Source organism: Vespula pensylvanica, chromosome 3 (assembly GCF_014466175.1).
Source record: "Vespula pensylvanica isolate Volc-1 chromosome 3, ASM1446617v1, whole genome shotgun sequence".
Lineage (NCBI taxonomy): Eukaryota > Metazoa > Arthropoda > Insecta > Hymenoptera > Vespidae > Vespula > Vespula pensylvanica.
In genome coordinates, this window is record NC_057687.1 from 7,172,582 (window position 1) to 7,199,725 (window position 27,144).

Sequence of the window (27,144 nt, forward strand, 5' to 3'; positions counted from 1 at the left end):
ATTTCTCTCTCTTTCTTTCTCTCTCTCTCTCTCTCTCTCTCTCTCTCTCTTCTCTCTCTTCTCTCTCTTCTCTCTCTCTTCTCTCTCTCTCTCTCTTTCTCTTTTCTCTCTTTCTCTTTCTCTTTTTCTCAATCACTCTCTTACTCTATGTATTTCTAATCTTTATTTTTATCTCTTTAATTTTTTTCTTACTACACACACACACACATACACTCACATATATAAATGAGTATATATATATTATATATACAAATAAATATCTGTATGATATATATATATATATATCTTCTATTTATCTATCTTTCTTTTTCTCTCGTTGCACTTTCGTCATTAAAAATATATATACATACACACACACACACACACATTTTTTTTCGAAGCACTCTTAACACAATGTACACGTAAAAATGCGCGATCTTCCTTTTTCCAACGTCGAGTATCTTTCTCGCTTATTTAGATACGAGATTAACCGTCCGGTGTGGGACAGTAAATGCCTCTTCCTCCCGTTCACCATACTGCTGTCTTCTTTGATTATTATTAAAAAAAAGAAAAAAAAAAAAGAAAAAAAAATAGTGGGCTTAGGACACTAGTAATAGGGGTCGACCAAGTAAAGTTTAAAAGAAAGAAAAAAAAAAGAAAAGAGAAAAGAAAAGAAGAGTCAGCAGCAGTGTTGTGTCGAATATTATTTTCGAGCCGACCGTACGAACGATACCGTTTTCACTCTCTTTCACGTCCGTTCATTTATATGTATATATACATACATATATATATTTATATATACCCGCGTATATAAATGGATCCGACCGAACGCCCACGCGGAAGAAGTCTCGCTCTCGTTTCGTCTCTCGAACACGTCCTTGCTTTCCTTCGGGAAGGCTTCCTCCTTCTCACCCCCATCACTACCCTTTTCTTCTTCTTCTTCTTTTTTTTTTAATTTTTCATCGATTTTTAATTGTCAAAAAATAATTTTTTCTATACACACACACACATATATCAGTCGTATGGTTCCATGAATCATCAATTTCTTTTCCTACTTTATTTCATTTTTTTTCTTTTTAATTTTTGGAAATATATTGTTCTTGAAAATAATTTAACAATTGGGCATATCTTGAAGGTGAGCAGGAGGTTGCCCCTCCCCCTTCCTATCCGAATGTTTTGTCAAGTTTCTTTATCTTTACCTTTCTCTTTCTCATTGTCTATCTATATCTATCTTCTTTATATATCTGTTTTTCTTTTCTTCTCTCTCTCTCTCTCTCTCTCTCTCTCTCTCTCTCTCTCTCTCTCTCTCTCTTTCTTTCTTTTTCTTTTTCTCTTTCTCTTTTTCTCTGTTTTTTCTCTCGGTACACAATACGCGATACGCGGTAATCGAGAACGAGAGATCTTTCGTGGGCGCAAGGTCTGTGTCGCGCCGTATAACTTACCCTGTTTTTTACATTGCAGATAAAGTACTGGCCACCCTAGGAGAGGGTACTTTTGGAAAAGTTGTCAAGGTTAAGGACATGCAAATGTAAGTGCCAGCTCACATAAACACCTACGTAGGTAACCTACTCGCGCGTATATCCTTTACTTCTTTGGACATGTCATTTTTATATATATATATATATACATACATGCATACATACATACATACATACGTACTTACATTGTTATTATCATAAATTTTCTTCTTCTATTTATCCTTTCGCGCTCGCGAGTCTCACAAGCCCCAGGAGTAAAGGCACACACGAACACAGAGAGATATACACTACTAACGTACATCCTAAGTGGCATATTGTACGTGGAAACACGAATCGCCTTTGGGATATCAGAAATAGACACGCTCTCTGTACTGTCGTCGCGAGTAGTCGCAATAATAGGATGGCCTTGCACTTTGTTTTACCAGGCAACTGTCGTACACGCTCTCTCGACGGCGTCTTACAAAAACCGTCGTAGGTGAAAAATCGAGCGACGAAATTGCTTAGAGGGATAAAAACTCACTCTCGGCTATCTCGTCTATTTTTAATTTGAACAAAAAAAAAAAAAAAAAGAATTCTTTTTACCATCTCGATATTTTTGTTGTTCAAGAAGAAAAAGAAAAAAAAAAAAAAAGAAAAGAGACAAAGAAAGAAAAAAGAATGCCGCTCGTTCGAGAGCATAAATATGGTCGAATGAATTTTCAACGTTTTTCGTTGTTTTATTAACGCTTTGATTACTTTTCACACGCAGGGATCACGTAATGGCTCTCAAGATTATCAAGAACGTCGAGAAGTATCGAGAAGCTGCGAAACTTGAGATCAATGCTTTGGAGAAGATAGCCGCTAAGGATCCTGAGGGACATCAGTTAGTATTTGAAATGCAATTACCGGCCTCGAGAGGAGGGCAACAGTGAATCCCTCTTTGCGAAATCTACTGTTCGCTCGTTTTAGTTCTTTTTCCTTCCTGTTCTTTTTTTTTTGTTTTTGTTTAATTGAATTTAATCATACCTCTGTGTCCGTCTGTGTGTTTCAGTTTATGCGTAAAAATGTTAGACTGGTTCAACTATCATGGACATATGTGTATCGCCTTCGAGATGCTTGGGTTGAGCGTTTTCGATTTTCTGGTAAATATATAATCTATGACGAAATATTAAAAAACAAATAATACTTATATTTTATTTACAATTTATTTTGCTAATAAGAAAAAAAAAACCATGTTACAGAGAGACAACAATTATCAGCCTTATCCGTTGGAACATGTTAGGCATATGGGTTACCAGCTTTGTTATGCTGTTAAATTTTTACACGACAACAAACTTACGCACACCGATCTTAAACCTGAAAATATCCTATTCGTAGATTCCGATTACGAAAGCACGTACAATAGTAAAAAGGTGAGTCATTTTTTAATGTCGTTTATTCGTCAGGTATTACACGATCTCTCTCTTGCATCGAAAAAACGTTTTCTGTCTCTCGACCGGTACGTACACAAAGATGATCTATTGCTAAACTTTTTCAAAAAGTTTTTTCTTTTTAAGCGAAAAGATGTGAGGCGCGTTAAAAGGACCGACATCAGACTAATCGATTTTGGTAGTGCTACGTTTGACCATGAACACCATAGCACAATTGTTAGTACAAGACATTATAGAGCGCCTGAAGTCATTTTAGGTAAATAAATATAAATATTTAAGTTGGCCGATAAGTAACGCGTTGGAATTTTTATTACCTCATTTTCAAATAAATAACACCAATATTTTTTATATCGAAAATTCCGACATTACTTATCGGTCCGATATATAATAGAATCTTTTCCATTAATCCTTTTCTTTCTTTTTTTTTTTTTATTTTTCTTTTCTTCTCTAATGACACGTATAAAACGAAACATCCTTTTGTCCCTTTCGCAGAATTAGGATGGTCTCAACCTTGCGATGTATGGTCTATTGGTTGCATTCTATTCGAATTGTACCTGGGTATAACATTATTCCAAACGCACGATAATCGTGAACATTTGGCAATGATGGAACGTATACTAGGTACAATTCCACACCGTATGGCAAGGAAAACGAAGACGAAGTATTTCTATTACGGTAAATTAGATTGGGATGACAAAAGTTCAGCCGGCAGATATGTCCGTGACAATTGTAAACCTTTATATGTAAGTTAATCCTTGATGTGTCAAGAATAATTTTTGTTCGTTTTTCTCGTTCGAACATTTAACGAGTTACACAAAATTGCAATACATGTTTCTTTTTTACCTTTTCTAAAAAAAAAAAAAAAAAAAAAAAAAAATTGTTCTATTCGCTACAGCGTTATTTGTTGTCGGACGACGATGAACATCGACAACTATTCGATCTTATTAAAAGAATGCTGGAGTATGAGCCATCACAAAGGATAGCATTGAAGGACGCCTTGCAACATCCGTTTTTCGACGCTCTTCCAGCGCATCAGAGATTAACCGATCCACGTGCGGCTGGTGATTCACAACAAAGTCATGAACGATCGCACTCGCTCTCTCGATGAAGCTAGGAAAGGGACCGACTTCCGTACTGGACAGACACTAATAATAATAATAATAATAATGAGAATAATAATAATAATTATAATAATAATAATAATAATTATAATAATAATCCATTTTCAACGATATTACTGCCCTACGTCTTTGTACTCGCTTTCTCTTTACCTCATTTTTTCTCGAATTGCTCAACGATGATTATTATTCTTAATCGTTGTCATCGTTGTTATTCTTGCTCAAAAAGAACCCGATGACATTTCGTGATGAAACACTTTGCACGAAGACACCCTCAAAAATGATTGATTGGAAAGAAACTAAGTAAATAAGAAAAATAAATAATAATGATATAACTGCATGTTTTTTCTTCCTTTTTTTTTTCTCTCTCTATTCTTGTTTTCTGTTTTTAGAATTCAGTGATATTTACATAAAGAGCCTATAAGAGTTGGTACTAGAGAAAAAGAAAGCGAGTACTGCGATGACAAGCAGCGACGGGGGTTAAGGGACGGATAGGAGAGATTTGTTAAGCCAAATGTGGTGGAATTTGGACTTGATCGGGAACGTGGTACACGCTCGTCTAATCGTACATGACGTGTGTATGACGTGTGATATATCCCGACGATTCGTAGGGCCTTTTTCACCGGGTCGATCTTGACGCGCGTTAATATCTCGTGGTTTATTTCTTGGACCACCAATAATAATAATAATAATTAATAATAATTAATAATTAATAATAGTAATAATAATAGTAATAATAATAATAATAATAATAATAATAATAATAATAGTAATAATAAATAATAATAATAATAATGCTAAATTTCAAACGCACCAAGATCCTTCTCTTTAACTCACTGGTTATCGGAAGCCAGTTTGTTATAATATATGTGTGTGTGTGTGTGTCTGCTCAGTCTAGCGTAACAGAGTCCCAAATTGTAAAACACACATTTTCTATAAAACACTCTTCTGTACATTTTGCCTTTAATTTTATTATGATGTTATTATAGATGAACAAAGTTTGAAGTAAAAGAAAAAGATTACTTGAGAGGGGAGTCGGGGAGGGGGGGGGTTGTAGTTTATAATCTATTTGTTATAATGACCGTGCCGAGCTGTAGTAGTAAGTATCGGATTCTTAGGATATAAGACGGTAGACGATTGCGTACATGTTTGAATAAAAGAGGTTATATAGAGAAAGAGAGAAAGAGAGAGAGAGCGAGATTGTGAGAGAGTGAAAGTGAGAGTGAGAGAACGAGCGACGAGTGCATTGCGTGAGAAATTAAAATGAATGCCAATCCCATTATCACGAAATATATACACTATCGTTCAAATATCTAAGTGATATAATTATTTTACGTGATAGAATGCTCTGGATGAAATACATTATTATGGTGTATCATCTTGAAGCACAGAGAAAACGTATTTATTCATTTCTTCGGTTGGTTATCGAGTTTTATCATTTTTTATGGAACGACTTGATTACCCTTGAATTTATTATTGTACTCTCTTGCGTCTGAAGAAGAAGAAAAAAATAAAATGTCGTTTGTTCTTCTATTGACGTAATACAACGAGAATATATCGTCTCTATATATATATATATATATATATATATATATATATATATATATATATAATATATATGTGTATATACACACATAATGTGTGTGTATATACATATATATCTCGCGTCTTACCTCATTTGACGATGTGTGTGAGATACGTGTTATTATATTTACATGTACGAAAGCATTTCTCGACTAGTGTTATGTCGTCACGAGAAGTGGTACTAACGCAAGTGTTTTCTCTTTGTTCTTAGTTTATTATTATAAAACGCGAAAGAATTTTTAAGTTAGCTGCTCTCATTACCACGATAAGAGGGGAATGCCTAATTAACAGAAAGTACTGTTTCGATTAGTAATAAAAATACGTTTCTTCGAAATAATCGAACTAGAATTTTTTATTTCTATTAGTTAATACAATTGTACCATACCAAAAAAAAAACGAGGGTAATTTATAAAAAAAAAAAAAAAAAAAAAAAAGAAAAATTTAAGTATAAGTTATAATTTGTGTCCTATAGCGTAAGATAAATTTTGATCGATAGGTTTGTTGTTTGTTTTCCACTTTTTTTTTTTTTTTTTTTTTTCTTTTCTTTTATACAGATACATTTGCCCGATCAACAGGCTTTCTTTTAACAATTATTAGTCGAATAATATAATTTTAAACAATAATTTAATTAATTCGAAACTTTATATACGTTGTATACGATGTGTTAAGTGTGAACGCGAATTTTTATACGAGAATTTAAGCTTTTGGCCATTTATAAGTTGGTGGGATAGATGACTTGTATTCTGTATCGTATAACTGTGCTTTGATAAATTCCATGTGATCTTTAGGCTCCGGTAGAACAGTTGCGAATGCTGTAAAAAAAAGACGTAGATATCGATTACCCAATTAGTGCTCTTTTTTATGAGAGAAAAAGAAAGTTATATAATATTGAGTATATTACTTACAGCAACGATAAGCGTATTCCATAATTCTAGTTGCTATACACAAAGAACATTTTTGTATATCTGCCAGAGGTGGATACAAAGTACCTTTATTCAAATCTTCTTCCGTTACCAAATCGGAAACGACTTCGGCAGCAATAAGAAACGTTTCTTCAGGAATAATTCGCATGCCAGCGCAAATTGCAGCAAGTGCTACACCAGGGAATATATAACTGTTATTTCCTTGGCCAGGATAGAAAGTTTTGTCATCGATTTTGACTGGCTGAAAGGGCGAGCCACTCGCGAACAAACATTTTCCCTGTGTAAGTTATAAAATTAATCAAAGATCGATAAATTGATTGGAGGTGTAAATTTTAAACATATATATATATATAATGTATTACCATCGTAGTCTTGTAAGCTTGCTCGGCCGTACATTCGGCTTTACTGGTAGGATTACTCAAAGCAAAGATCACAGGTCTTTCGTTATTGGATGCCATTTCTTTTAATATTTCTTCGTTAAAAGCACCTCCTACCGCTGAGGCGCCAATCAATACAGTTGGTTTAGCCATTTTAATAACGTCCAATAATTTCTCCACAGGTTTTTCTTTCCTGGCAAACTGCAACTTGTGTTCCGTAAGTCCACCACTTGGACGATCCTTAACAACCAATCCTTTCGAATCTACCATCCAGATTTTGTTCTTTGCTTCCTCTTCGCTTATACCTTCCTTCTGCATCGTCATTACGCATAATGTAGCGATGCCTAATGAAGCCTAAAATCGTCCAATCATCACAGGTAATAAAAGCAATATTTATTACTGATAATAATACGTAATTTTGTATCAATTTCATTCGATTATATACAAACCTCTCCCGCTCCTAGGAAAACAATGGTATTTTCGTGAAGCTTTGTATTCGTTACTCGAAGAGATGCTAAGAGACCAGCTACAGCAACGGATGCTGTGCCTTGAATATCATCATTAAACGTACAATAATGTTCTCGATACTTGATCAAAAGTCTGAAGGCATTAGCATTTCCAAAATCTTCAAACTGTATCAAGGTATTTTGACCGTAACGTTTTACTACTGCTTTCATGAATTCATCCAGAAATTCGTCGTATTCCTCGCCGGTGATACGTTTATGTCTGTGTCCAATATAAAGAGGATCGTCCAATAACGACTGTAAATAATAATAATTATTATCATTATTACTCTTAAATACTAAAGGAAAATTAATTCTTAAAGAAAAAGAAAAAAATCTTACCTGTGTATTAGTACCAACGTCAAGTGTTATCGGAAGACAATTGTGTGGTTTGATACCAGCCAAGGCCGTGTAAAGAGCTAATTTTCCTACAGGAATTCCCATACCGTGTGCTCCCAAATCACCGAGTCCAAGTATCCTCTCACCATCGGTAACAACGATAGCGCGTACGTCATGTTCAGGCCAATTTTTCAAAATATCATAAATGTATCCCTTGTCGTGTATGCTTATGAACAAGCCACGAGGTCTACGATAAATCAGACCAAACTTTTGACAAGCTTGACCAACCGTTGGTGTATATACCAATGGCATCATTTGTTCGACGTTGTCCATAAGTAAACGGTAAAATAATCTTTCGTTTCTATCCTAGAATATAAAATAATCAACTTTAGTATTGTAAAAATTTAGTAAATGTAAAAAAAAAAAAAAAAACAAAAAACAACAAAAAATATTAACATGTCTTTATCGAATACTCATGATCATTTATTTTAGAGAATAAATATTTACCAGTAGGCCTATGAGGTAGATATATTTAAGAAGGTCATCAGGATAACGTTCCAAATTCAAACGACAAAGTTCTAATTGTTCCTCCTGAGTCTTCACAGCAGCTGGTAAAAGTCCATGTATACCAAGTAACTGTCTTTCTTCTATACTAAAGGCCATTCCCTGAAGGTAAAAAGATTTCTTTTTGTTTTTTTTCTTCGATCAATAATTTCATACTTGTCGATGACTCAACATCCGCTATAAATCCGCCATTAATCATAATATAACAGTTTATTTAAAGGTACAATATTCGAGTTACGAAATTAGAATTAGTCTGTTCGTTGACCCAGTTACGTTGGATTCATCGATCTTTTTTATAGAAAGCAAAGTATACTTACATTCTAGATTCGTTATTATAGTCGTAATTTTCATTGTCAGCCACGAGGCAAATACATAGTGATTTAATTTCGAAAAAATTACCCTTAGGGTATTTTCCACGATTTTTACGATCACTGTTTCTAAGGATATATCAATTAGAAAGATATTTATAATCGTTGCAGATATACATTATATAAGATTTCTTATGTAATAGTTTGAACATTTTCTGTAATCGATGTACGTTTTATTCGATGATGCAATACACAGCGCGAGTCATTTAATTAGGAGGATTTAAACATCTTGATCGTTGAAATAAAAGAAAGAAATCAAGCGAATAAATAAAAAAAATTCTTTCAATTAAAGAATTTCTTTTGAATTTCACAAAAAATTTCTTAAAAAAAAAAAGAAAAAAGCTTTTAAAAGAAGCATAAAACATAAAAATTGTTTCTTTTTTTAAGATTGAAAACAAAATGAAATAATTCAGGTGTTGTCATCTAAATATTTCATTCTACACAAGCATTCTCGGTTGTGTTTATCGTCAGATATATTTACGATTATTTTTAAATACAAAAAGTGCAAAGTATTAAATCTTAACATCGACCACGGCTGTATTCATCATATGACATAAATTGTACTTTCACTTTTTATGAGATCATATTTTAAAATCTGACTTCTTACAAACATAAAACAAAAATGTGTATGTATTTATGTATTTTCATTAACTGAAATAGATGTGTTCTTTTAAGATCTCATAATGTTGGTTCTACGATCTCTAAAAGTATAAATATAACTCTGTTCTTTAATTCACATCATCGTATATATAAATACGTACGATTTCATTAACTTAGGCGTTTGCAAAAATTCAGCAGAGACGACTAGATTATATTTGACATTTATTATAATTCACGATCTTTTTGATGTCATGAGAAAAAAAATTTTCGATCTTCATAAACGTTTGCTTTGCAAATTTTTATGAATTCCTATATATCAATGACGTTTACATATCAAGCATATGAAAATATAAAACTTCGAATATATTTATTTTCTATATTTATTTTATCTATATTAATATGTGTATATATATATATATCGGAAGTTTGTAATCCTCAAAAAAATCGTTCAATTCGGATCAACGTACGATAAATTACAGAAAACTGTTATCAAATCCAATATATCATCATCATTCAAGAAATAATTAAAATTGAAATATCTTGAACGTGTTTATGCAACGATTACGATAACTAGCATAATCATGAGTAGTATAATTATAATTGTCTAGACAATTTCCTTTTGAAATTGCACTTTTTCTTTCTCTCTTTATTTTTTTTCTTTATGCAAATCGTAGAGCAAAAGTTCATTCGAACAATCGATGTTGTTTATATCAAAGCATACTTTTAATTCCATCGATAGTAATATAATCAATTTATTCGTATAGTTTCCTTTGAAATTTTTTCTATGAATTTTCTTTTTTCTTTCTTTTAACAAAAACCATGGAATTCGCTCTAAGAACCAAGATTAAGTCGGAACAATTGTGGTTGTTGATATTAAAAGTATAATTTTATTTCAAGAGAAAGGAAGAGAGGGGATAGATGTATACCATGCCACTTGTATTTTTCCATAGACGTCGGAAGCGGTCATTGACAACGAGACTCCGTTTGATACTCGTCCACTAGACGACTCACTGACTACAATACTAATCGACTTCTATAAATCGTAATAGCCATAAGACAGCGACCTTTGCAGACACATTCTCTTAGAAGTTCAATACGCGTGCATGCATATTTTCTTTTCATTATAAAAAAATTTTCATTTATAAAAAAAAGAAAAAGAAAAAAAATATATATATATATATATAAAAATACGAGTAAAACTTGGAATTAACATTTGGATTTATTTCCATTAAATCATATTAATTAAGAATGATTATTGTTATATCTACGATCATTTATATTATTTACTAAATTTCGTTGAAGTCTCTTTTTCAGGACGAAGTTTTAACCGTGTACGTATATATAGTACGTATATTTTTTTTTCTTTTTCGAATAAAAATTTTTCAGAAATTAAAATAGAATTTTGATTATTGTTAGATCAGATCGAATATAAAAAGGGAACAACTATTCTCGTCTGATAATTTATTTTATTTATCAATTCTCATTCAAATTTTATCACTTTTATTCACTTGTAAACGTATATGTGCATCAGATTATAATTCAAGGAAAAATTATTGTTATACTTAATAATATATAATTATATTTTCCAGGATAATGTTGATGGACAGAAGCGAAGATTACGAGTGGAAAATTTTTGTTTAATTTCATCGAGTAGATAGCTGTCAGAAATTTTATCTCATCTAATCTAGTCTATTGAGATATTCAAGAGCACAAATCGATGATTCGAACGATTAGTTTAATCATATGGTTCGTAAGTTTTTTTCATTTCTTAATTTGTCACAGAATCATTTCACGAGATAGACGATGGAACGATCAAACGAATCATATAACGTTAGTTAAAATACACATTTTGTTTCTTCTATTGATAGTAGAACCTATAAATGATAAAATTCGCTTGAAAAATGAACGTAAAGCGATAAAATTCCATTTCGAATTCGAAGTGCATCTGTCAGCGTAATTCATTTTCGAAGTCGTGCAACTCGGGAAGTAAGAAGAGTCGCGTCAATCATTTCGATGAACCGTATAACTTATCTTTTGCTAATTCAGTTATATTTAAGCTAATGATAGTTGAACAATCATATAAATAAACTCAACAAATTGTTTTCCTCTATAATGTTACTATAGAATATATTATTTCTCAAAATGACCGTCAAAGGTATAATTTTTTTGTTTGTTTAATTATTATCAATTTATTAAACTCCTTATCACGCAAATATTAATTTTCCAGAAAATTTTTATTTTTCGCATATAAATAATCTCCAGCAAAGAAAAAAAAAGAAAAAAAAAAAAAAAAAAAAAAGAACTGATAGATCTATATCGACATATTGTAGGCGTGTCGCAAATCTCGATGCAAGAAAGTTCAAAAGGATAAAGAAGGAGCAAGAATTAAAGCAAAGAAAAAAAGAATAATAATAGTAAACGTGCGAAGCCGTGACAATTACGGTGAATGTCGAAAGGATGCATCATTGCAATAATGAAAATCAAAGGGAAGAACAAAAAAAAAAAAAAAAAAAAACAGGAAAAATCGAAGAGAAGGAAAAGAAATGTTTTTAAGTAATACCCTGCCGTCCAATGCAAGAAGTGCTTCCGGTACATTTGGTGTACGAGCTTTGTCAGGACTAAGACTCCACCAATCGGTCTCCATGTAAAAAAAAATGCTCACTAATGACACAACTATTTTTCTTTATTCTTCTTCTTCTTCTTGGAGATTTCAAATCCCATGACAAACAAGTGAACGTGGAAACGGTTGCCGGGGTTCTTGACTCTCTCGTGCTGGCGACCCTCCTCCGGAAAGTCGCTGGTCGACCGATCGATAAAGGGAACCCTACGATTTCTTCGATGCAAAGTAACACGCGACCTTATTGCAATCACACACTACGAAGTTGTGCAAATATTTTGAAAATCAAAAATGAACTGTTTTTACGAATGAAAATGTAGTAAAAAAAAAAAAGCTAAATAAATCCAAGATGCAATAAGCATAATACGTTAGATGTAAAATAATCGATGATGATTTGATAATTTAAATTATTGAATCGAAAGTATTTGAATCTATCGTGATCGGTGATATAATCGGTGATCATTGATATTTAATCTCTTTCACTATAACGAAGTTGATGAAAAAGTTTGTAATATCTGATGCTTTAGTTCGTTCTGTAAATTATTATTTTTTTCTTTTTTAACTTTTTCAGTTATATCAAATTAATATAAAGTGAATTATAAGTGAATATACGTAAAAATAGTCTGTCGGTTGTCACAAAGTTGTCAAGATATGCGCTACGTTCACTCATCGTTAGAGTTTTTAATTTATGTAGAATTTTATTGGGTGTGTCTATAGTCACCTTTAATTTATAGTTATTGTTAACTAATTATAATTAATGTTCGTAAATTAATTGTTATATGAATAATCAAATGATATTTTTAATATTTTTCAATTAATCATATATCCATCGTTCATGAATGTTCAAATTTTTACTATGGATTCGCATTAAAATAAAAGATATTTTTGAAAAGAACAAGTTTGTTATCAAGTGACTCATACGTAAGTCCTATTTTACGAATTTTTACATATTTATTTTCATTATTTTTCTTTAAATATATTATATAAGGAAAAAAGATTAATACTCGAGTGACTAGAGCTAATTATATATGTACAGCGTGACCTTACATAGAACGTACTTGCGAATATGCGTTGGAACAAAGTTCAAAAAAGACAAAATGAGCATAATATCGGATAGTTACTGGAATTGTATGAACGTCGAGTAAAAAGATACAACGAGTGTGCAGGAGACACAAATACGGGGTGGGTCAAAAGTTTCTAGATGTCTCGAAAAATCGATTACTTGTTTTATGAAACTTTTTTTTTATTTATTTTTTTTTTATAAAATTTAATTATAACATTTATACTGATCACTTACATTACGTGTTGATATTTTGTTATGAATGATGACTACTTATTTTACAAAATACTTACTATCGATTAATAAAAATACAAGTGATATTATTTTTTATACCGTAAAAAATTTTCTATTAGTTAACAGTTCTATTATTTCAATTAATTTTTATCAGAATCATCTAAGAACTTTTGACCCATCTTGTACGTTTTCATAAATATTCTATGTTCAGTCAATATAGAAATACAATCATTTTAACGAAAATTCTATTAGATAACAATTTTTTTAATATGATAATTTTAATGTTAATTTGATTAATAGAATATTATTAGTTAAACAAACAAAAAATATATTTGTCAAATTAATGAAATTAATCTAGTTATTATCAGATACCATAAGTTCAATAGTGCTACAATCTTTGCAAACAATTGTGTAATCAGATAAAAGTCATGTAACTTTCATGGAGACTATCTCACTGATGGGTGATTATAGATTACAGAGATAGAGAGAGAGAGAGAGAGAGAGAGAGAGAGAAAGAGAGAGAGAGAGAGAGAGAGAGAGAGAGAGAGAGAGAAGAGATTACTTGACTCATAAAAAAAAAAAAAAAGAAAACGAAACAAGAATTCAAAGAAACGTGGAATAAAACGTGAAAGTATAAAGAAAGATGATCTTTCAGAAGTCCTACGTGACGGTGATCGCGTCGTCGTGAACGGGTTCAACGAATTTACGTTCTTTCAAAAGGTAGTTTACAATACTGTTTCTTTATTGCATCAGATACCGAGAAGCACCTCTTTCTAAAAAAAAATTTTTTAAATATCCGATCTGTCGAAGATTTGCTTTTTTTTTTTTTGTACTGTTCACGTTAATTACAATTATGTATTTGATATGGATAATATAAATAATTTCTCCTTTTTATGTAATTTCTAAAAGAAAAAATTATTTGTATGAAACTCTACAATATAGGTAATCGTTAAATTGTCATCAGGTTGACATTAATTCTCGACACACCCTATATATATATATATACACACACACACATTACACATGTGTATGTAATGTGTATATATATATATACACATATATACACATTACACACACACACACACACACACACACACACACAATATTATATCCTTCCGCTAGTGAAATAATTTTTTTGTAAACGAAACCTATTGTGAACAATTGAACAACGCTAACGTAGGAAGAGTATGATTCTCAGCTCGATACGCTCTATTCCTATCTGACCGTAAATTTTTTGATGGCGTATATATACGCTTCTTGTATCTGGGCGTATATACGCCATTCGGAGCGAAATGAAAGTTAAGCGTGCAAATCATTACGAAAACCCTAAGCATCAAGTTCTACATTTATTATTTTATACGTCAGATCGATATTAATTTTCGACACACCCTGTATATCATATTCAGACTAGAAGAAATCATTAATGGGATCCTAAGCAACAAGTTTAACCCTCTATGATAGACTTCGAAACATTATTTTGCATACGTATTCACGTCATAGATTACATTGCTAAAAAGTTTATACATTTATATATAACATTTTGGTAATGCGAATGATAATACACGTTGTATTTTCTATGACAGTATATATATTTATTGATCGAAAAAATAATCGCGATATACCGACGGAATTGACATATAAATTCAAACTTGAAATAATCGATTGTCTGGGATGAATAAGTAAGTAATTGTAATAAAGATAAAACAGCCAGGTCTTACCTTGTTCAATTGAGGATTCTTAATATGGTCGATGCCACGAAGAAGGCCATGACAGAGAGCATCACCGGCTCCAGGTTGACCAAGGCGATCACGTTCGAGGTTCGACATCGTCAAAGGTTGTTTGGTCTTTGAAGTAACTCTTGAGCTGCTTTGAATCCTGCAAACGAAGTGCGAGACTGAACACCGATTGCAGATGCTCGTCGGTAGGGTAGAACGCAGTAGTGCCATGACAAGGTGAGGTTAGAATGTGTGGGGAGTATGAAGGATAGGTCTCAAGGCTGTACACGCATCGATTCGAATTAGTGGCACTAAGAATTCATTGTACTTATTCGACGTTACGTTTCTTTCTTTCTTTCTTTCTTTCTTTTTTTCTTTTTTTAGGGGGAGATTTATTTTTAGAAATATAAATGCATATATATCGTTATTAGATTTATATATAACAAATTATCTTGACGTAAGCGATATATATATATATATATATATATGTATATATTACGATTACACAATCAAATTTTGATCGAGCCAACTCGTCTCGTGTCATGATTTTTTATCTTATCTTTTAAAATCAATTTCTCTCCTCTTCGTTTCTGTTTTCTTTCTTTTTTTTTTTTTTTTTTTTCCTTTTATTTTCAGTTTTCATTCAGTTATCGAATTTATATTAGAAAAATTCAATTAAGTTCAAAAATGAAAAAAATGCGAATTCTCGAGTAGAATTTATATTAATAGAATTTATATTGAAACATCTTCATTAATTTCTTTTTTGTCGCGTTGCAAATGTTATTATTATTATTTCTTATATTGTTGTCTATTAAATAATTTATGTTACTTTAATTTTGTATAAGAAGAATATTTTGTAAGAATAACGACAATTTCAATAGTGTTTCAACAATTCGATAATTCAATTGTCTTTTTTTTCTATGGGTGCCTAACTTGATATAGACGCCCCTGAAAGAGACGATCAGATGATTCTCTGGCGTACGACCGTGCAATGCGCAGTCGTGTATTGTCGCCCATTGAGCGACGAGCTTTACGTAAAACGACGTATATGATCGTGAAATTATTTACAAAATTATCAGTCAAAGAAACCTTTAACTTTGATAAAACTTTCAATTCGAAATTGCAAATAAAATAATAAGAGACATAAAAATATATATATATATATAAACATTTTTTGAATAAGTTTATATGTTAACAAAAAATGCACTTGCATACCGTACACATATACACGCATACGTACACACATACCTCACGTATATACAATCGTATGATTTTTTGTTGTTTTTAAATTACTATACAAAACGTAGGAGTATCATTTTTAAATAATTTACAAATTTTGTTTGAAAAGACATTGATATTAAATTTTCTTCTAACATTAATTGTTTATATATTTTTATCGTATTGACTCGATAAGATTTTTATCATGATACAATAATAAGTATCAAACGATAAATATTATGATATTCTAAGAGAGTCTTGTTCTTTCTCGTTATTTCTCAACCTATTCTATTATTTATCATATACTAAAAGCACGATAACTAGTGATAAACCTATAAGTGCACCAGGCGGTGCACTTTGCACGATGATTAGTAAAATCGTTGATATGCATCCGTAACTTGTATAATACGCAATCTTTTAAGAGAATACATATAAACTACCAAGCTTTTTACTATTATATATACATATATATATATATATATATATATATATATATATATATAAAGAAAAAAAATACATAACATATAATAGTTTCACTATATAAAAAGAAAAAGAAATAATAATTTTCTGATGACAGTCTAACAATATTATTTGATTATTATTATTAATTTTTATTTAGAATGTGAAAATTCAAAGAAAATAACTCTTTTCATATAATTCTCAATCTTTATTCACAACTAATTTTTATTTATTCCAATCGTTTTTTTTTTTTTTTTTTTTTAGATCTTTTTATTAAATAATTACTTCAGTAATCTCGAAATGCGTAAAGAAATATTTAAAAATAAAATGAAATATAATATAACGAATATCTTTTCGACATAATTTATAATTAAATATTATATATGACATTTTCTACATAATATATTTTGTATACATATATTCATTATATATATATATATATATATATATATGTATATCAAATATATATCATGATATACACACTTCACACATTATTTTATACATATACTACAGATACACATGCATACATTATATATAATTTTTTCATGTATTCTGTATATTAAAAAATATCTTCAATGCGATTATCTTGAGTATTTAAAAAAAAAAAAAAATGGATGAAACAAATGAAAAAGAAATAAAATAAAAAAAGACAATGAAAATTTCTTTCTTTGAAAAAACTCGATAAGAAAATTACCCATTAATAAACAGCTGATCGTCTTGGTAAGTAGCAGGTTCAAGGTTCTTGGTAACATGATTCAAACTGGTCGATCGACGGTGAAAGGCAAAGTAGTATTGTTCAACTAACCGATCGAACAAACGTTTCGAGGTCATGATAAAGAATTTTTCTAAGAAACTGTCACTCTCGTTCTGTTCGACATCGCACGGTATACTGACCAATATTGCACGAACGATCGCCTTTAACTTGGATTAAAATTGACTGACACGGGATAATTCAAATTGGCATAAGTTTCATACAAGTCTTTTGATAACGATTTTAAGCGTGTATTATTATCATCAACTGACGTCAGACATACAACACGCGGGAACATACTATCGTATGTTAATTCATAAATTTTAACTGTGTTTCTGAAAATTATTTTTTTCTTTTTTTTTTTTTTTTTTATTTGTTTTAATTTTTTTTCTTTCTTTTTTTTTCATTTTTCGTAATCACAGGTCAACAAAATTTTTGGTGTCGCGAGGTCATTCGTTACTATTAAAAAAAGATATTTTAACGAATGATTTCATTAGTTTGATCACAGTAGATCTTTCCGGGATTAATTAATACGCTCGATGGAAGAGAATTTTTATTTTTATTTAATTTTGTTTTTATTATTTTTTCTTTTTCTTTTTCGGTTTATTTTCTTTTTTTTTTTGCGAATGTACGTCGGTCAAGAATCGTACGATCAAGTTCTCTGACCATAGCGACGATAACGGACATTATAAGAAAAATATATTTGATCTACAGTCAGAAGGATATCTCACGTATGACAATTATAAATTGATCGTATGACATCGATTATAGATCGGAGGTTGAATCATGTTGCACACACACACATATATACAGATACGTATACACGATTAAAAAGAAAATCATTCTTTATATTATGTAAAATTATCGTGAAATAATTCGTTTGCTATGAATCTCTATTAACAAAGAAAATGAAACATTAGAAATTTCGTCGATACGATTGCGTCACCTACATATTCGAAAGGCTAGTCATACTAATCTCCGAACTAATCCTATCGAATTAGAAAGGACAGGTCCACTTGAATTCACTCTCGAAGATCATTTAGAATGCATGCGCGTATGATTACGGTATTACTGTAAATGTCAACGACCTTAAAATATTATCAAACGAAATCGTGAAATATGAAAGTTCATTTTTAAGAATGATTTTTTTTTCTCCATTTTTATGATTTTATTCTTTATTTTTGATTAAAAAAGAAAGAAAAAACATAATTACATTATCAACATAAAAATAAATGTCCCAATAATGATATTACGTTACGATTGATATATTTAATAATACAAAGTACAATCGACAGGGTCTATTTTTGTTGTGATTGGATCGATCGATCAAAATGTTAAGAACGTCTCTTTCACGAATTTTTATATTAATTTATCGAAGAAACCTTGAGCTGGATTCTAATCTTTCGTGACATTAGACTACATGTATCAGGATCATGATTCCGCATTTCATTGATATCTTAAGCACTTATATACATCGATAAATCTTTTCGAGCTAAAAAAAAGGAGAAAAAAACCAGCTTACGTTTTTCTGAACTTATATAAACGGTGGATGATGTTAGATAAGGGTAATTTAATACGAACGATAGACGAATCAACATCGAATTGAAAATCAAGAACGATCAGTAGAAAAATTCGTCTTATTACATCTTTTTTTTTTTTTTTTCTTATCACTTCACGTATATTTCTTTGATCCGTATTTTTATTAATTAATGGTAAGTATTTTGTAAAATAATTTGTCAATATAGATATATTAATATTTTGATCAAGTATAAATAATTAAGTGTCAGAATTAAGCGTCACTTATATTACGTATCGATATTTCGTTATAAATACTGACAATTTATTTATAAAATAAATACTGACCAAATGTTTAAAGATACCGATCCAGGTGCGTTTTATTATTAGATTAGATTGTGATATAGATCGTAGGCCGATTTTCTAAATACGATTTAAATTATTTGGGAAAATTAATAAATAAATAAGAAAAATTGTTTAAATTAAGAAAATAATGAAGCCGTGAATTACACAACGATTTAAATTTGACTTACGTCCTGCTATTTCGTGGATAGTTTTGAAGCTCCTTCGTATTTGTACTACCCATGATAGAAGCTTTTATTAATTAATAATTAATCCACACGATTCTCTTCTTGTTCCATAAAAACTATACGAAATATAATACGACCTTAAGTTTTAATGTCGAGGTAGATAAGATAGCGACGAATAATTCAACGATATTAGTGTCACTTTCGTCAAGTGAAAACAACTCTTCCGATCGCGAAGAAATCGCGAACGTGACTGCGCCACATGGAAACGTTCGAGAGAAGGAACGTTCGTGCTTGCCAAGCGTAACGGTGCCGTTGAAATCGGCCTTAAGGACGTAATTTCGAAAAACGAATGATTAATTCATTATTCGAATAACTATAACTCAATTTACAACAACAACGATCGTTTTAATTTGTAATTAATGAAATTTAAAAAGAAAAAGAAATTTCGCAACGTTCAGAGAATTATTTACGCGGGCAAGAAGAAGAAGAAAAAAAAAAAAAAGGGAACAAATAAAAGAGAAAAGAAAAGGATTTTTCTTTATCTGAGTAAAGAAAACAAGAATAAAAATATTTGGATTTTTTTTTTCGATAAAAAGTTCGAACACAAAAAGACAATTCAATCTTGTAAATTTGTGCTGTTTAATAGATACGATAGCAACGTGTACGATACTAATCACTTACAACTATTCCTGATGACTTTCAAAAAATTAATTCACGATGAAACAATAATATGATTCATCATAGATATTGGTAACGTAACGTGAAAAATATTAGAAGGAAAACGGATAAATTGTTATGACAATCTTTACTTGATTTTCATTGAATATCGAATACTGATTTCGTAATCGAATCGTTCAATTAAAGTAAATATATAATATGTATATATGTACATGTATAAATACGTAATATAGTAATCAAGCGCGGATTCTCTCAAATGCATATATACATGTATTTATATATTTTATTACAAAAGAAATACGGAGAAGTAAAGACGTCTCATTTCGAAATTCTAAAACGAGGTCATTTCGTGGTCTACCTTTTACTATAATCTAAATAGACTATAATTTACTAAAGAATTACTTGAGATAACACTAATTTATCTTTTCTTTTTTTTATGAGTTGATAACGTTTGTTACATTTTCTATCATGAAAATAATTAATAATAATACATAAAGCTTTTATGACATTTGGTAAATTCAAGGTGGTGGTAAGGATAAGACAAAAAAGAAAAAAAGAAAAAATATGAAAAAAAAGATTGAAGAATCTGCGTTCTACCTTCCGAATGAACTTATGCTCGACGATGATATCCATCTAGAAGCAGCCTTGAATTGAAGCATTCACTACTTTCCACGGTAGCCAATCTTCGATCATTTATTCTTCAATTTGCGAGTGCTTTCGAATATAAACGAAATCCGGTTTTTGTTTTTTTACATTTTACAAATTTAGAAAAGAACGATTGAAAATTCCCGTAGATATTGCTTCACTTAACTAACTTCATGAATAATCAAATTTTTTTTACGATCGTTTAGAATTTTGCGATATATCGAATTGTCTTTTTTTCTTTTTTTTCTTTTTTTTTTTTTCCACCGAAATGAAATTGTTCGTGTCGTATCGTACGTCAGGATTATTAAGACTTTCATTATAACACTTTTTGATAATTGTTCATTAACGTTGAATTTAGCGCGCTGTGTGAAAGTAACTACATATGTATGCATGTACATATGTATATGTATATATAAACACATAGAAATGGTTACATACCGTGAAGCGAATCAATTAATATCTTCTTCCTCCTTCTTTTCTCTAAAGTTGGTTATTATAAAGATTTTTAAAATGATTTCGTTCTAATCTCCTTTTTCTGCGAATTAATAAACCTGGCTACGTTTCACTTATTTCTTTTAGAAATTGGGAAATATTTGCTTTGAGATAACCTCATTTCTCTCTTTTTTTTTTTCTTCTTCTTCTATAATTTGGTTTTATTGTCAGTTGTTTTTTTTATTTTTTTTTTGTTATTTTTTATATTTTTGTTTTTTTTTTTTTTTAATACGTCAAGCGCATTTCAGGTTATATATGTTTCCAATTACTCTAGTATAAAAAGTTTGATTTCATAAGTATATATATTATGTGGTAATAATTATGACGTAATGTAAGAATAATATGAATATTTATATAATTTAAATGATATATGTTTATAAAAGTTTAATAATGATATTAGTTACTTCTTGTTACGTGGCTCGTTGGTCTAGGGGTATGATTCTCGCTTCGGGTGCGAGAGGTCCCGGGTTCAAATCCCGGACGAGCCCAAGCCCATATTTTTTTTCTTTTTTATATCCAATAATTCTAACGTAGTTTTTTTTTCTTTATTTAAATCGTTGAATGATAGGGATAAAACGATATTAGTATTGTTTGATGTAAAATCGTGATTAATAGCAACGATTATATTATATAGGTTATTGTATTTGATATGTGATTGGTATATGTTATACGAGTTTTTGTTGATAGAACATGGCGCAGGTTTGGAATCCATCAAAGAAACACAGCGAATTTGCAAGGTTAGCTTTTTATCTGTTGCGAATAAAAAAATATATGGTTTTTCGTGTAACTTCCTCGATAGATGTTTGAAAAAAACGCGCAAGTTTTTACTTTTATTCAGGACACGTGTTATACGTGTTCCATCTGTTTCCTAACCTCTTTTATTTTTTCTCTTTACAGCAATATGATATTTAATAATCTTTTTCGTAGATGGGTGTGCATTTATCCCGTGTATATAAATAGTAAGAAGACTTTGGCCGGTGGTAGAAAATTGACTAAAGAGAAATGTGTTGAGAACCCTACCGCACATGAAATTCTGGATGTACTTCTAGCGACAGGCTTTAATGCTCGTTTGGAAAATAAGTTACACCCACGTGAACGTAGTAAAGAAATGCCATATTATGGACGTGTACGTGTACAGTTGAAACAAGACGATGGAACACCAGTAAGGCCTGATTTTCCTACTAGGGATTCCCTTTTGCTTCATCTTGGTACCACGATACCAAAGTTGAAGACCCGTCAAGGAAAGCAAGCTTCTGGCGATCAATCTTCTCAGTCATCTGCTTCTTCATCTAAAAAAGGAAAGGGTAAAGGCAGAAGATAATAAAGGGTTAAGGAAATATTACTATGTATTAAAAAATATTTTTCTTATTTATTTAATAATAAATTTTGTAACGTTTCATGTAACATATAAAAACAAATTCCAGTATAATATACATTCTATTATAATGTTAATCAAGTTTATATTGCATAAATAGTATCCTATGGAAAACAGTTCTACAAAGATTCTAATGTATCAAGTTTAACAAAACTACTGGATGTTATTATATTTTTATAGCATAAAAAAAAATCATTTACATTATTTACATGATTTCTTTTTTAAATTTCTTATTTAGTTTTATTCTTACTTTTTATAAAATCTTATTGGAATTTTATTCTATGATATTAAAAATCGCTTGCATCTTAACTTATATCTCCTATGGAATCTTTAGTAGTTGTATCATTAAAATTCATACTATTATCTTAATAATTAGAAGTATCTGTAGATGTTTGGAAAGCATTGGTGGGTTCACTAGTACTTAAAAAACTGTTATTTTCACAATCTAAAGATTCACGTGATTGTGATGAGCTAATTATTTCTGATTGTGGTGTAGAATCTATTCCTTGTGATATTATGTTTACAGGTTGAAGAATATAAGCTGTAGGCATGGTATTAAAAGGATTATGAATGGGATATTGTTCTGAAGGATATATTGACATAAGATGTTGGTTGTATGGAATGCTTTGGAAGTTTCTAGGAGATATATTCGTTCTTTGAATGGATGGCATTGAATTTGTAGGTCTTTTTGTTTCAGATGATATTTGAATGTTTCCTTGTGAAGTAATTTCCTAAAAATATTATTTAATTATCTTCATATATCATTAAAGAAGAAAGGAAATATTTTCCACTTACAGAATTTGCTGTAGGAGTTTCTCCAGTTTCATTAGTAAAACCGACAATAGAATTGTCTTGTTTAATTTCGTTTCCCTAAAACAATCGATATTCTGTATCAATAATTGAATTTTATGATTATATATAAAATATGTATATAATCTACTTACAACATTATTTTTGTCAATAACGTTTTTGTTATTATTATATTCAGGAGAGTATGCAGTAGGATCTTGTTTAATAATGTTATTGAGAAAAGTACCTAATACACTTTCGTTTTCAGGCTCTTTAACTATTCCTACCAATGCATTGGAGACACGTCTTAGTAAATTTGAACGTGACCGAATTTTTGGTAGCAACTTTGCACCCACTAAATTATCTCGCACAGTATCAGTTGGATGACTTAACATATTATTTCTTGGCCCTATTACAGAACCGTATGTAGCACTCGTAACATATGGATTCATTACAACAGGTGCAACAGATGCAATAGACACTTTATGTGGTAAGAAATATACAGGATTGTATGGATTATATGGAGCACCAATAATAGCATCACTGTAGCTTCGTTTTGAATAATTTTCTGTCATCGATGATTGTTCATTGGGCAGTTGATCGTTAGGTTCGTCAGCATTACGATAGGAATTTGTTAATGGAAAGTTGTTATTTCTACATTCTCTTTCTGTCTCTATATTTTGATTAGCTGCTTGAACAAAATAAGTATGACCATTTGCTGGTCCATCATTGACAAAGTATGTGACTACACGATCAGCATCATCTGTTATGTTATATAAAAATCATTAGACATTATTATTATTGTTTATGCTACTAATAAGTTATATCTTACGATGTCTCATGTGTTTCCTTGATCTTAATGCACAGCGCATTATTCGGTCTTCATTAGTAAGATCATTAGAATATGAAATAGGATCAACATACTCTACTTGCCTGTCCTCGCGAACTACATTTTCTGTATCTATAATAAAATATACAGTTAAGTATAAGTTTGAAACATATTCTTTCTAAAAGTACATAAGATACCTATATTATCCAAATTTTCACACACACAATATCCGTCCTTGAAATTTCCTACATTACCAGAAGTAGAGCAAAATTCCATACAAGTTTGGACATCATCAATTTTTGATAAATCTCCTGCAACTGATTTTTAAATTATATAAATTATATCTTCAATGAGAGTTATAAAGTTTTTATACATTTGATTTTACAAACCAATCTCTTGTAACACAGATGTGATCACTAACAATTGAATCAGCTCAATTATATTAATCATAATTTACTCTTTCTTAATACTTGGTTTTCTTGTCACTATACCTTCAAAATTCATTCCTTCACTGACATTATCTTCTATCATGCTCCTAATTTAAAGCTTCTTGTTACATCAAAAAATTGCTGATTGTTTATATTTAAGAATCTCTTTTGTTATACTTTATTGTCTTGTGTCATACTTTTCAAAGAACTGGTTCAAGGAATAAATATTTTGTGCATTTTGCAAGAAAGTTATAATTTTGCAAGAAAGTAATAATTTTGCTTTCGCGAGGTATTAATCAATTTGTTATTCTTACTCTTGACGAGCTCATCTTTAATATTTGCATAAGTATCTTATATATTCATAACATTTCTTTAGAGCATATACGTTCATATTTTCTTTTTATTTTATACATACATAAAATTATAAAAAGTTTATTATACAAAATTTATTTATTAGCAAAACCTAGGGAATTAAAGAAAAAAAGAAAAAAAAAAAGACCTTCAACCGTGACAATGTTTTCACACATTGCCGTGACCAGGATTCGAACCTGGGTTACTACGGCCACAACGTAGGGTCCTAACCACTAGACGATCACGGCTATTGAAGGACATGGGAATTATTTTTATTCTTTCATATATAAACACAGATAATGTAGTAATAAAAAAATTTACTTGATAAGCAAGACGTAAGAATGAAATATAATTTTTTATAGAGAAATATAAAACATTGTATACTTCATATAAATTCGAAAGAAACAAATATAATATACATGACTACATCATACTTAGTACGTAAATAACATTGGTTTCGTTTAATCTCGTCGACATCGTGATCGTTCGAAATGCGATTCGGAAGAAAAAAACAAATTGAAGAAAAAAGAAAAAATTAAAATTAAACATTAAAATAAAAAAGAAAAGAAAAGAAAAGAAAATTGAAATCTATTTCCGGAATCGACTGCACATCGAGAAAGTTTAACGTGAGTTTGTAAGGAGCACACGGCTAACACGAAATCGGAGAAGGCAAAAAGATCGTGAAAAAGATCCTTACGAAAAAGAGTCGATAAAGTAGGAATCTATTCTATCAACGTCTCTCTCTCTCTCTCTCTCTCTTTCTCTCTCTTTCTCCTTTGAATAGTTCTTGAATTTACGCGCGTGAATTTATCGAGCGGTTTAAAAGGTCGACGGTGGACGAGTTGTTTGGCGGGTGGGAGTTGGGGTGGGTAGGAGAGTCATGGACGATGACAGAAAGGAGCGACTACCGCTCATTCGCGGCTCTTAGGCTTTTCTGCGATCCGGATAAGAGTGGGCTTCAAGCGACCGCCGATGTTACTGCGGCGTCGTGGTTTTAGCAACGACGACGTCGACGACGACTCTCTCCGAGAGGTTGGAGAAGAGATGATTTCGTTGGTAGGTAGGCAGGCAGGCAGGCATGCAGGTAGGTAGGCAGACATTAGCGAAACAAGGAAACATATTCGATGTCCTTGGGAGCGTAGTCGCTCTCTTTTCTCATTCGCGGACGATCGTACACGTACCCATTGGTAAATTCCGAATGACGCGCGCTGGCGATTTCTAAAGAAAAAGTTTACCGCTCACACTCGGCAGGGCCGAGTTAAAAGTATGTTGCGGGTTTCTTCGTAGCCTTCGTCGAAATCGATCGAACGAAAATTTTTAAAACGTTTTCAGATAAAGTTATAGATTTTTGTTTGATTTCTTTCTTTTTCTTCTCTTTCTCACCTTTTTCTTCTCTCTTTCTTTTTCTTCTCTCTTTCTTTTTCTTTCTCTTATCGTAATACCATCGTAACGATTCGCGATTAATTCTACGAACGTAACAATCGACCTATTATTGATATAATGATAATGATGACGATAATAATAATAATAATAATAATAAGATGAAGAAGAAGAAGAAAAAGAAGAAGAATAATACTAATAATATAGTAATAGTTTATTTTCGATTAATTGGAAATCGGTTTTAAAAGAGTATTCTCATGGATGCATTAAGCGTATATACGTACCTGAAAGAGAGACACCACGAGGTGCGTGCGCATCCAACGCATGGCATTCGTTCGCACCTTCGACATTTCTGTTCTCCCGATAACGGGAGTCTCCGGGAGAGCCTACCCCAACGAACGTCGGTGACTCGACGGAGCATCATCGTCTTACGTTTGTCTCTCCCTTCTCTCTCCCTCCCTCCCGCCCTTCTCCTCTCCTTTCGCGATCTCGTTCAGCGTGCTCTTACACACGTACATCACACATACATATATATGTATATGTGTATTTGTGTACATATATATATATATATATATATGTTATGTCACGTACGAAACGTGGCACGCGCGTTGAAGGTCGAACGTCGTCGTCGGCCGACCGATATTACATACATATGTATATACATACATACAACATCGTACACAACACATACACGTATCATTATACATTTATACATCCCGTTGGGAATGAACGTTTCCCGGTATAGTATTATCCTTTATTAGGAGATTTTGTCCTCTGGGAGAAGGTCCTTTGTGGCTCGAAGGATCAGCTCCTCCCAAGAGACGAAGAAATTTAGA

General features: G+C 31.1%; 4 protein-coding genes, 1 long non-coding RNA gene and 2 other non-coding genes across 15 annotated transcripts in view; 4 read left to right on the plus strand and 3 right to left on the minus strand.

Moving 5' to 3' along the window:
• LOC122627974 (dual specificity protein kinase CLK2) overlaps positions 1 to 5,905 on the plus strand; it is a 13,274-nt gene extending 7,369 nt beyond the window's left edge. Inside the window, exons 3-9 of one of the 4 annotated variants that reach the window (XM_043809689.1) lie at positions 1,441 to 1,507; positions 2,206 to 2,319; positions 2,488 to 2,578; positions 2,657 to 2,848; positions 2,978 to 3,122; positions 3,359 to 3,609; positions 3,762 to 5,905. In XM_043809689.1, coding sequence (XP_043665624.1) covers positions 1,441 to 1,507; positions 2,206 to 2,319; positions 2,488 to 2,578; positions 2,657 to 2,848; positions 2,978 to 3,122; positions 3,359 to 3,609; positions 3,762 to 3,974 — 1,073 coding nt within the window. In that variant the 3' untranslated portion in view covers positions 3,975 to 5,905. The remainder of the gene's footprint in view (positions 1 to 1,440; positions 1,508 to 2,205; positions 2,320 to 2,487; positions 2,579 to 2,656; positions 2,849 to 2,977; positions 3,123 to 3,358; positions 3,610 to 3,761) is intronic. The other 3 variants (XM_043809691.1, XM_043809690.1, XM_043809693.1) reach the window with 3 other exon arrangements.
• On the minus strand, positions 4,353 to 19,590 carry LOC122627977 (NADP-dependent malic enzyme). 2 transcript variants are annotated; one of them, XM_043809714.1, is made up of 8 exons: positions 19,345 to 19,590; positions 14,872 to 15,028; positions 8,218 to 8,376; positions 7,714 to 8,076; positions 7,318 to 7,629; positions 6,854 to 7,222; positions 6,474 to 6,768; positions 4,353 to 6,380 (listed from the first exon to the last, which is right to left on the minus strand). In XM_043809714.1, the coding sequence occupies exons 1-8, from the start codon at positions 19,395 to 19,397 to the stop codon at positions 6,265 to 6,267; spliced, it is 1,824 nt and encodes a 607-aa protein (XP_043665649.1). In that variant the 5' UTR covers positions 19,398 to 19,590; the 3' UTR covers positions 4,353 to 6,264. The 2 variants fall into 2 exon arrangements, with proteins under 2 accessions (XP_043665649.1, XP_043665648.1); XM_043809713.1 differs by lacking the exon at positions 19,345 to 19,590 and adding an exon at positions 17,240 to 17,443.
• Positions 10,632 to 11,722, plus strand: LOC122627987. 2 transcript variants are annotated; one of them, XR_006326959.1, is made up of 2 exons: positions 10,632 to 10,988; positions 11,470 to 11,722. It is a non-coding gene; the product is annotated as an uncharacterized LOC122627987 (long non-coding RNA). The 2 variants fall into 2 exon arrangements; XR_006326958.1 differs by having other exon boundaries at positions 11,573 to 11,722.
• Positions 18,941 to 22,536, plus strand: LOC122627984 (signal recognition particle 19 kDa protein). 2 transcript variants are annotated; one of them, XM_043809731.1, is made up of 3 exons: positions 18,941 to 19,008; positions 21,844 to 21,893; positions 22,084 to 22,536. In XM_043809731.1, the coding sequence occupies exons 1-3, from the start codon at positions 19,006 to 19,008 to the stop codon at positions 22,475 to 22,477; spliced, it is 447 nt and encodes a 148-aa protein (XP_043665666.1). In that variant the 5' UTR covers positions 18,941 to 19,005; the 3' UTR covers positions 22,478 to 22,536. The 2 variants fall into 2 exon arrangements, with proteins under 2 accessions (XP_043665666.1, XP_043665667.1); XM_043809732.1 differs by lacking the exon at positions 18,941 to 19,008 and adding an exon at positions 21,698 to 21,752.
• On the plus strand, positions 21,573 to 21,644 carry Trnap-cgg. Its single transcript has one exon. It is a non-coding gene; the product is annotated as a tRNA-Pro (tRNA).
• Positions 22,537 to 22,694: 158 nt separating the features above from the next.
• LOC122627980 lies at positions 22,695 to 26,748 on the minus strand. 3 transcript variants are annotated; one of them, XM_043809724.1, is made up of 7 exons: positions 25,626 to 25,662; positions 24,539 to 24,785; positions 24,347 to 24,466; positions 24,153 to 24,281; positions 23,476 to 24,083; positions 23,327 to 23,401; positions 22,695 to 23,262 (listed from the first exon to the last, which is right to left on the minus strand). In XM_043809724.1, exons 2-7 carry the CDS (start codon positions 24,597 to 24,599, stop codon positions 22,897 to 22,899), a joined length of 1,359 nt encoding a protein of 452 aa, XP_043665659.1. In that variant the 5' UTR covers positions 24,600 to 24,785; positions 25,626 to 25,662; the 3' UTR covers positions 22,695 to 22,896. The 3 variants fall into 3 exon arrangements, with proteins under 3 accessions (XP_043665659.1, XP_043665658.1, XP_043665660.1); XM_043809723.1 differs by lacking the exon at positions 25,626 to 25,662 and having other exon boundaries at positions 24,539 to 24,957; XM_043809725.1 differs by lacking the exons at positions 24,539 to 24,785; positions 25,626 to 25,662 and adding an exon at positions 26,593 to 26,748 and having other exon boundaries at positions 22,698 to 23,262.
• Trnah-gug lies at positions 25,105 to 25,176 on the minus strand. The gene has a single exon. It is a non-coding gene; the product is annotated as a tRNA-His (tRNA).
• Positions 26,749 to 27,144: the final 396 nt, after the last annotated feature.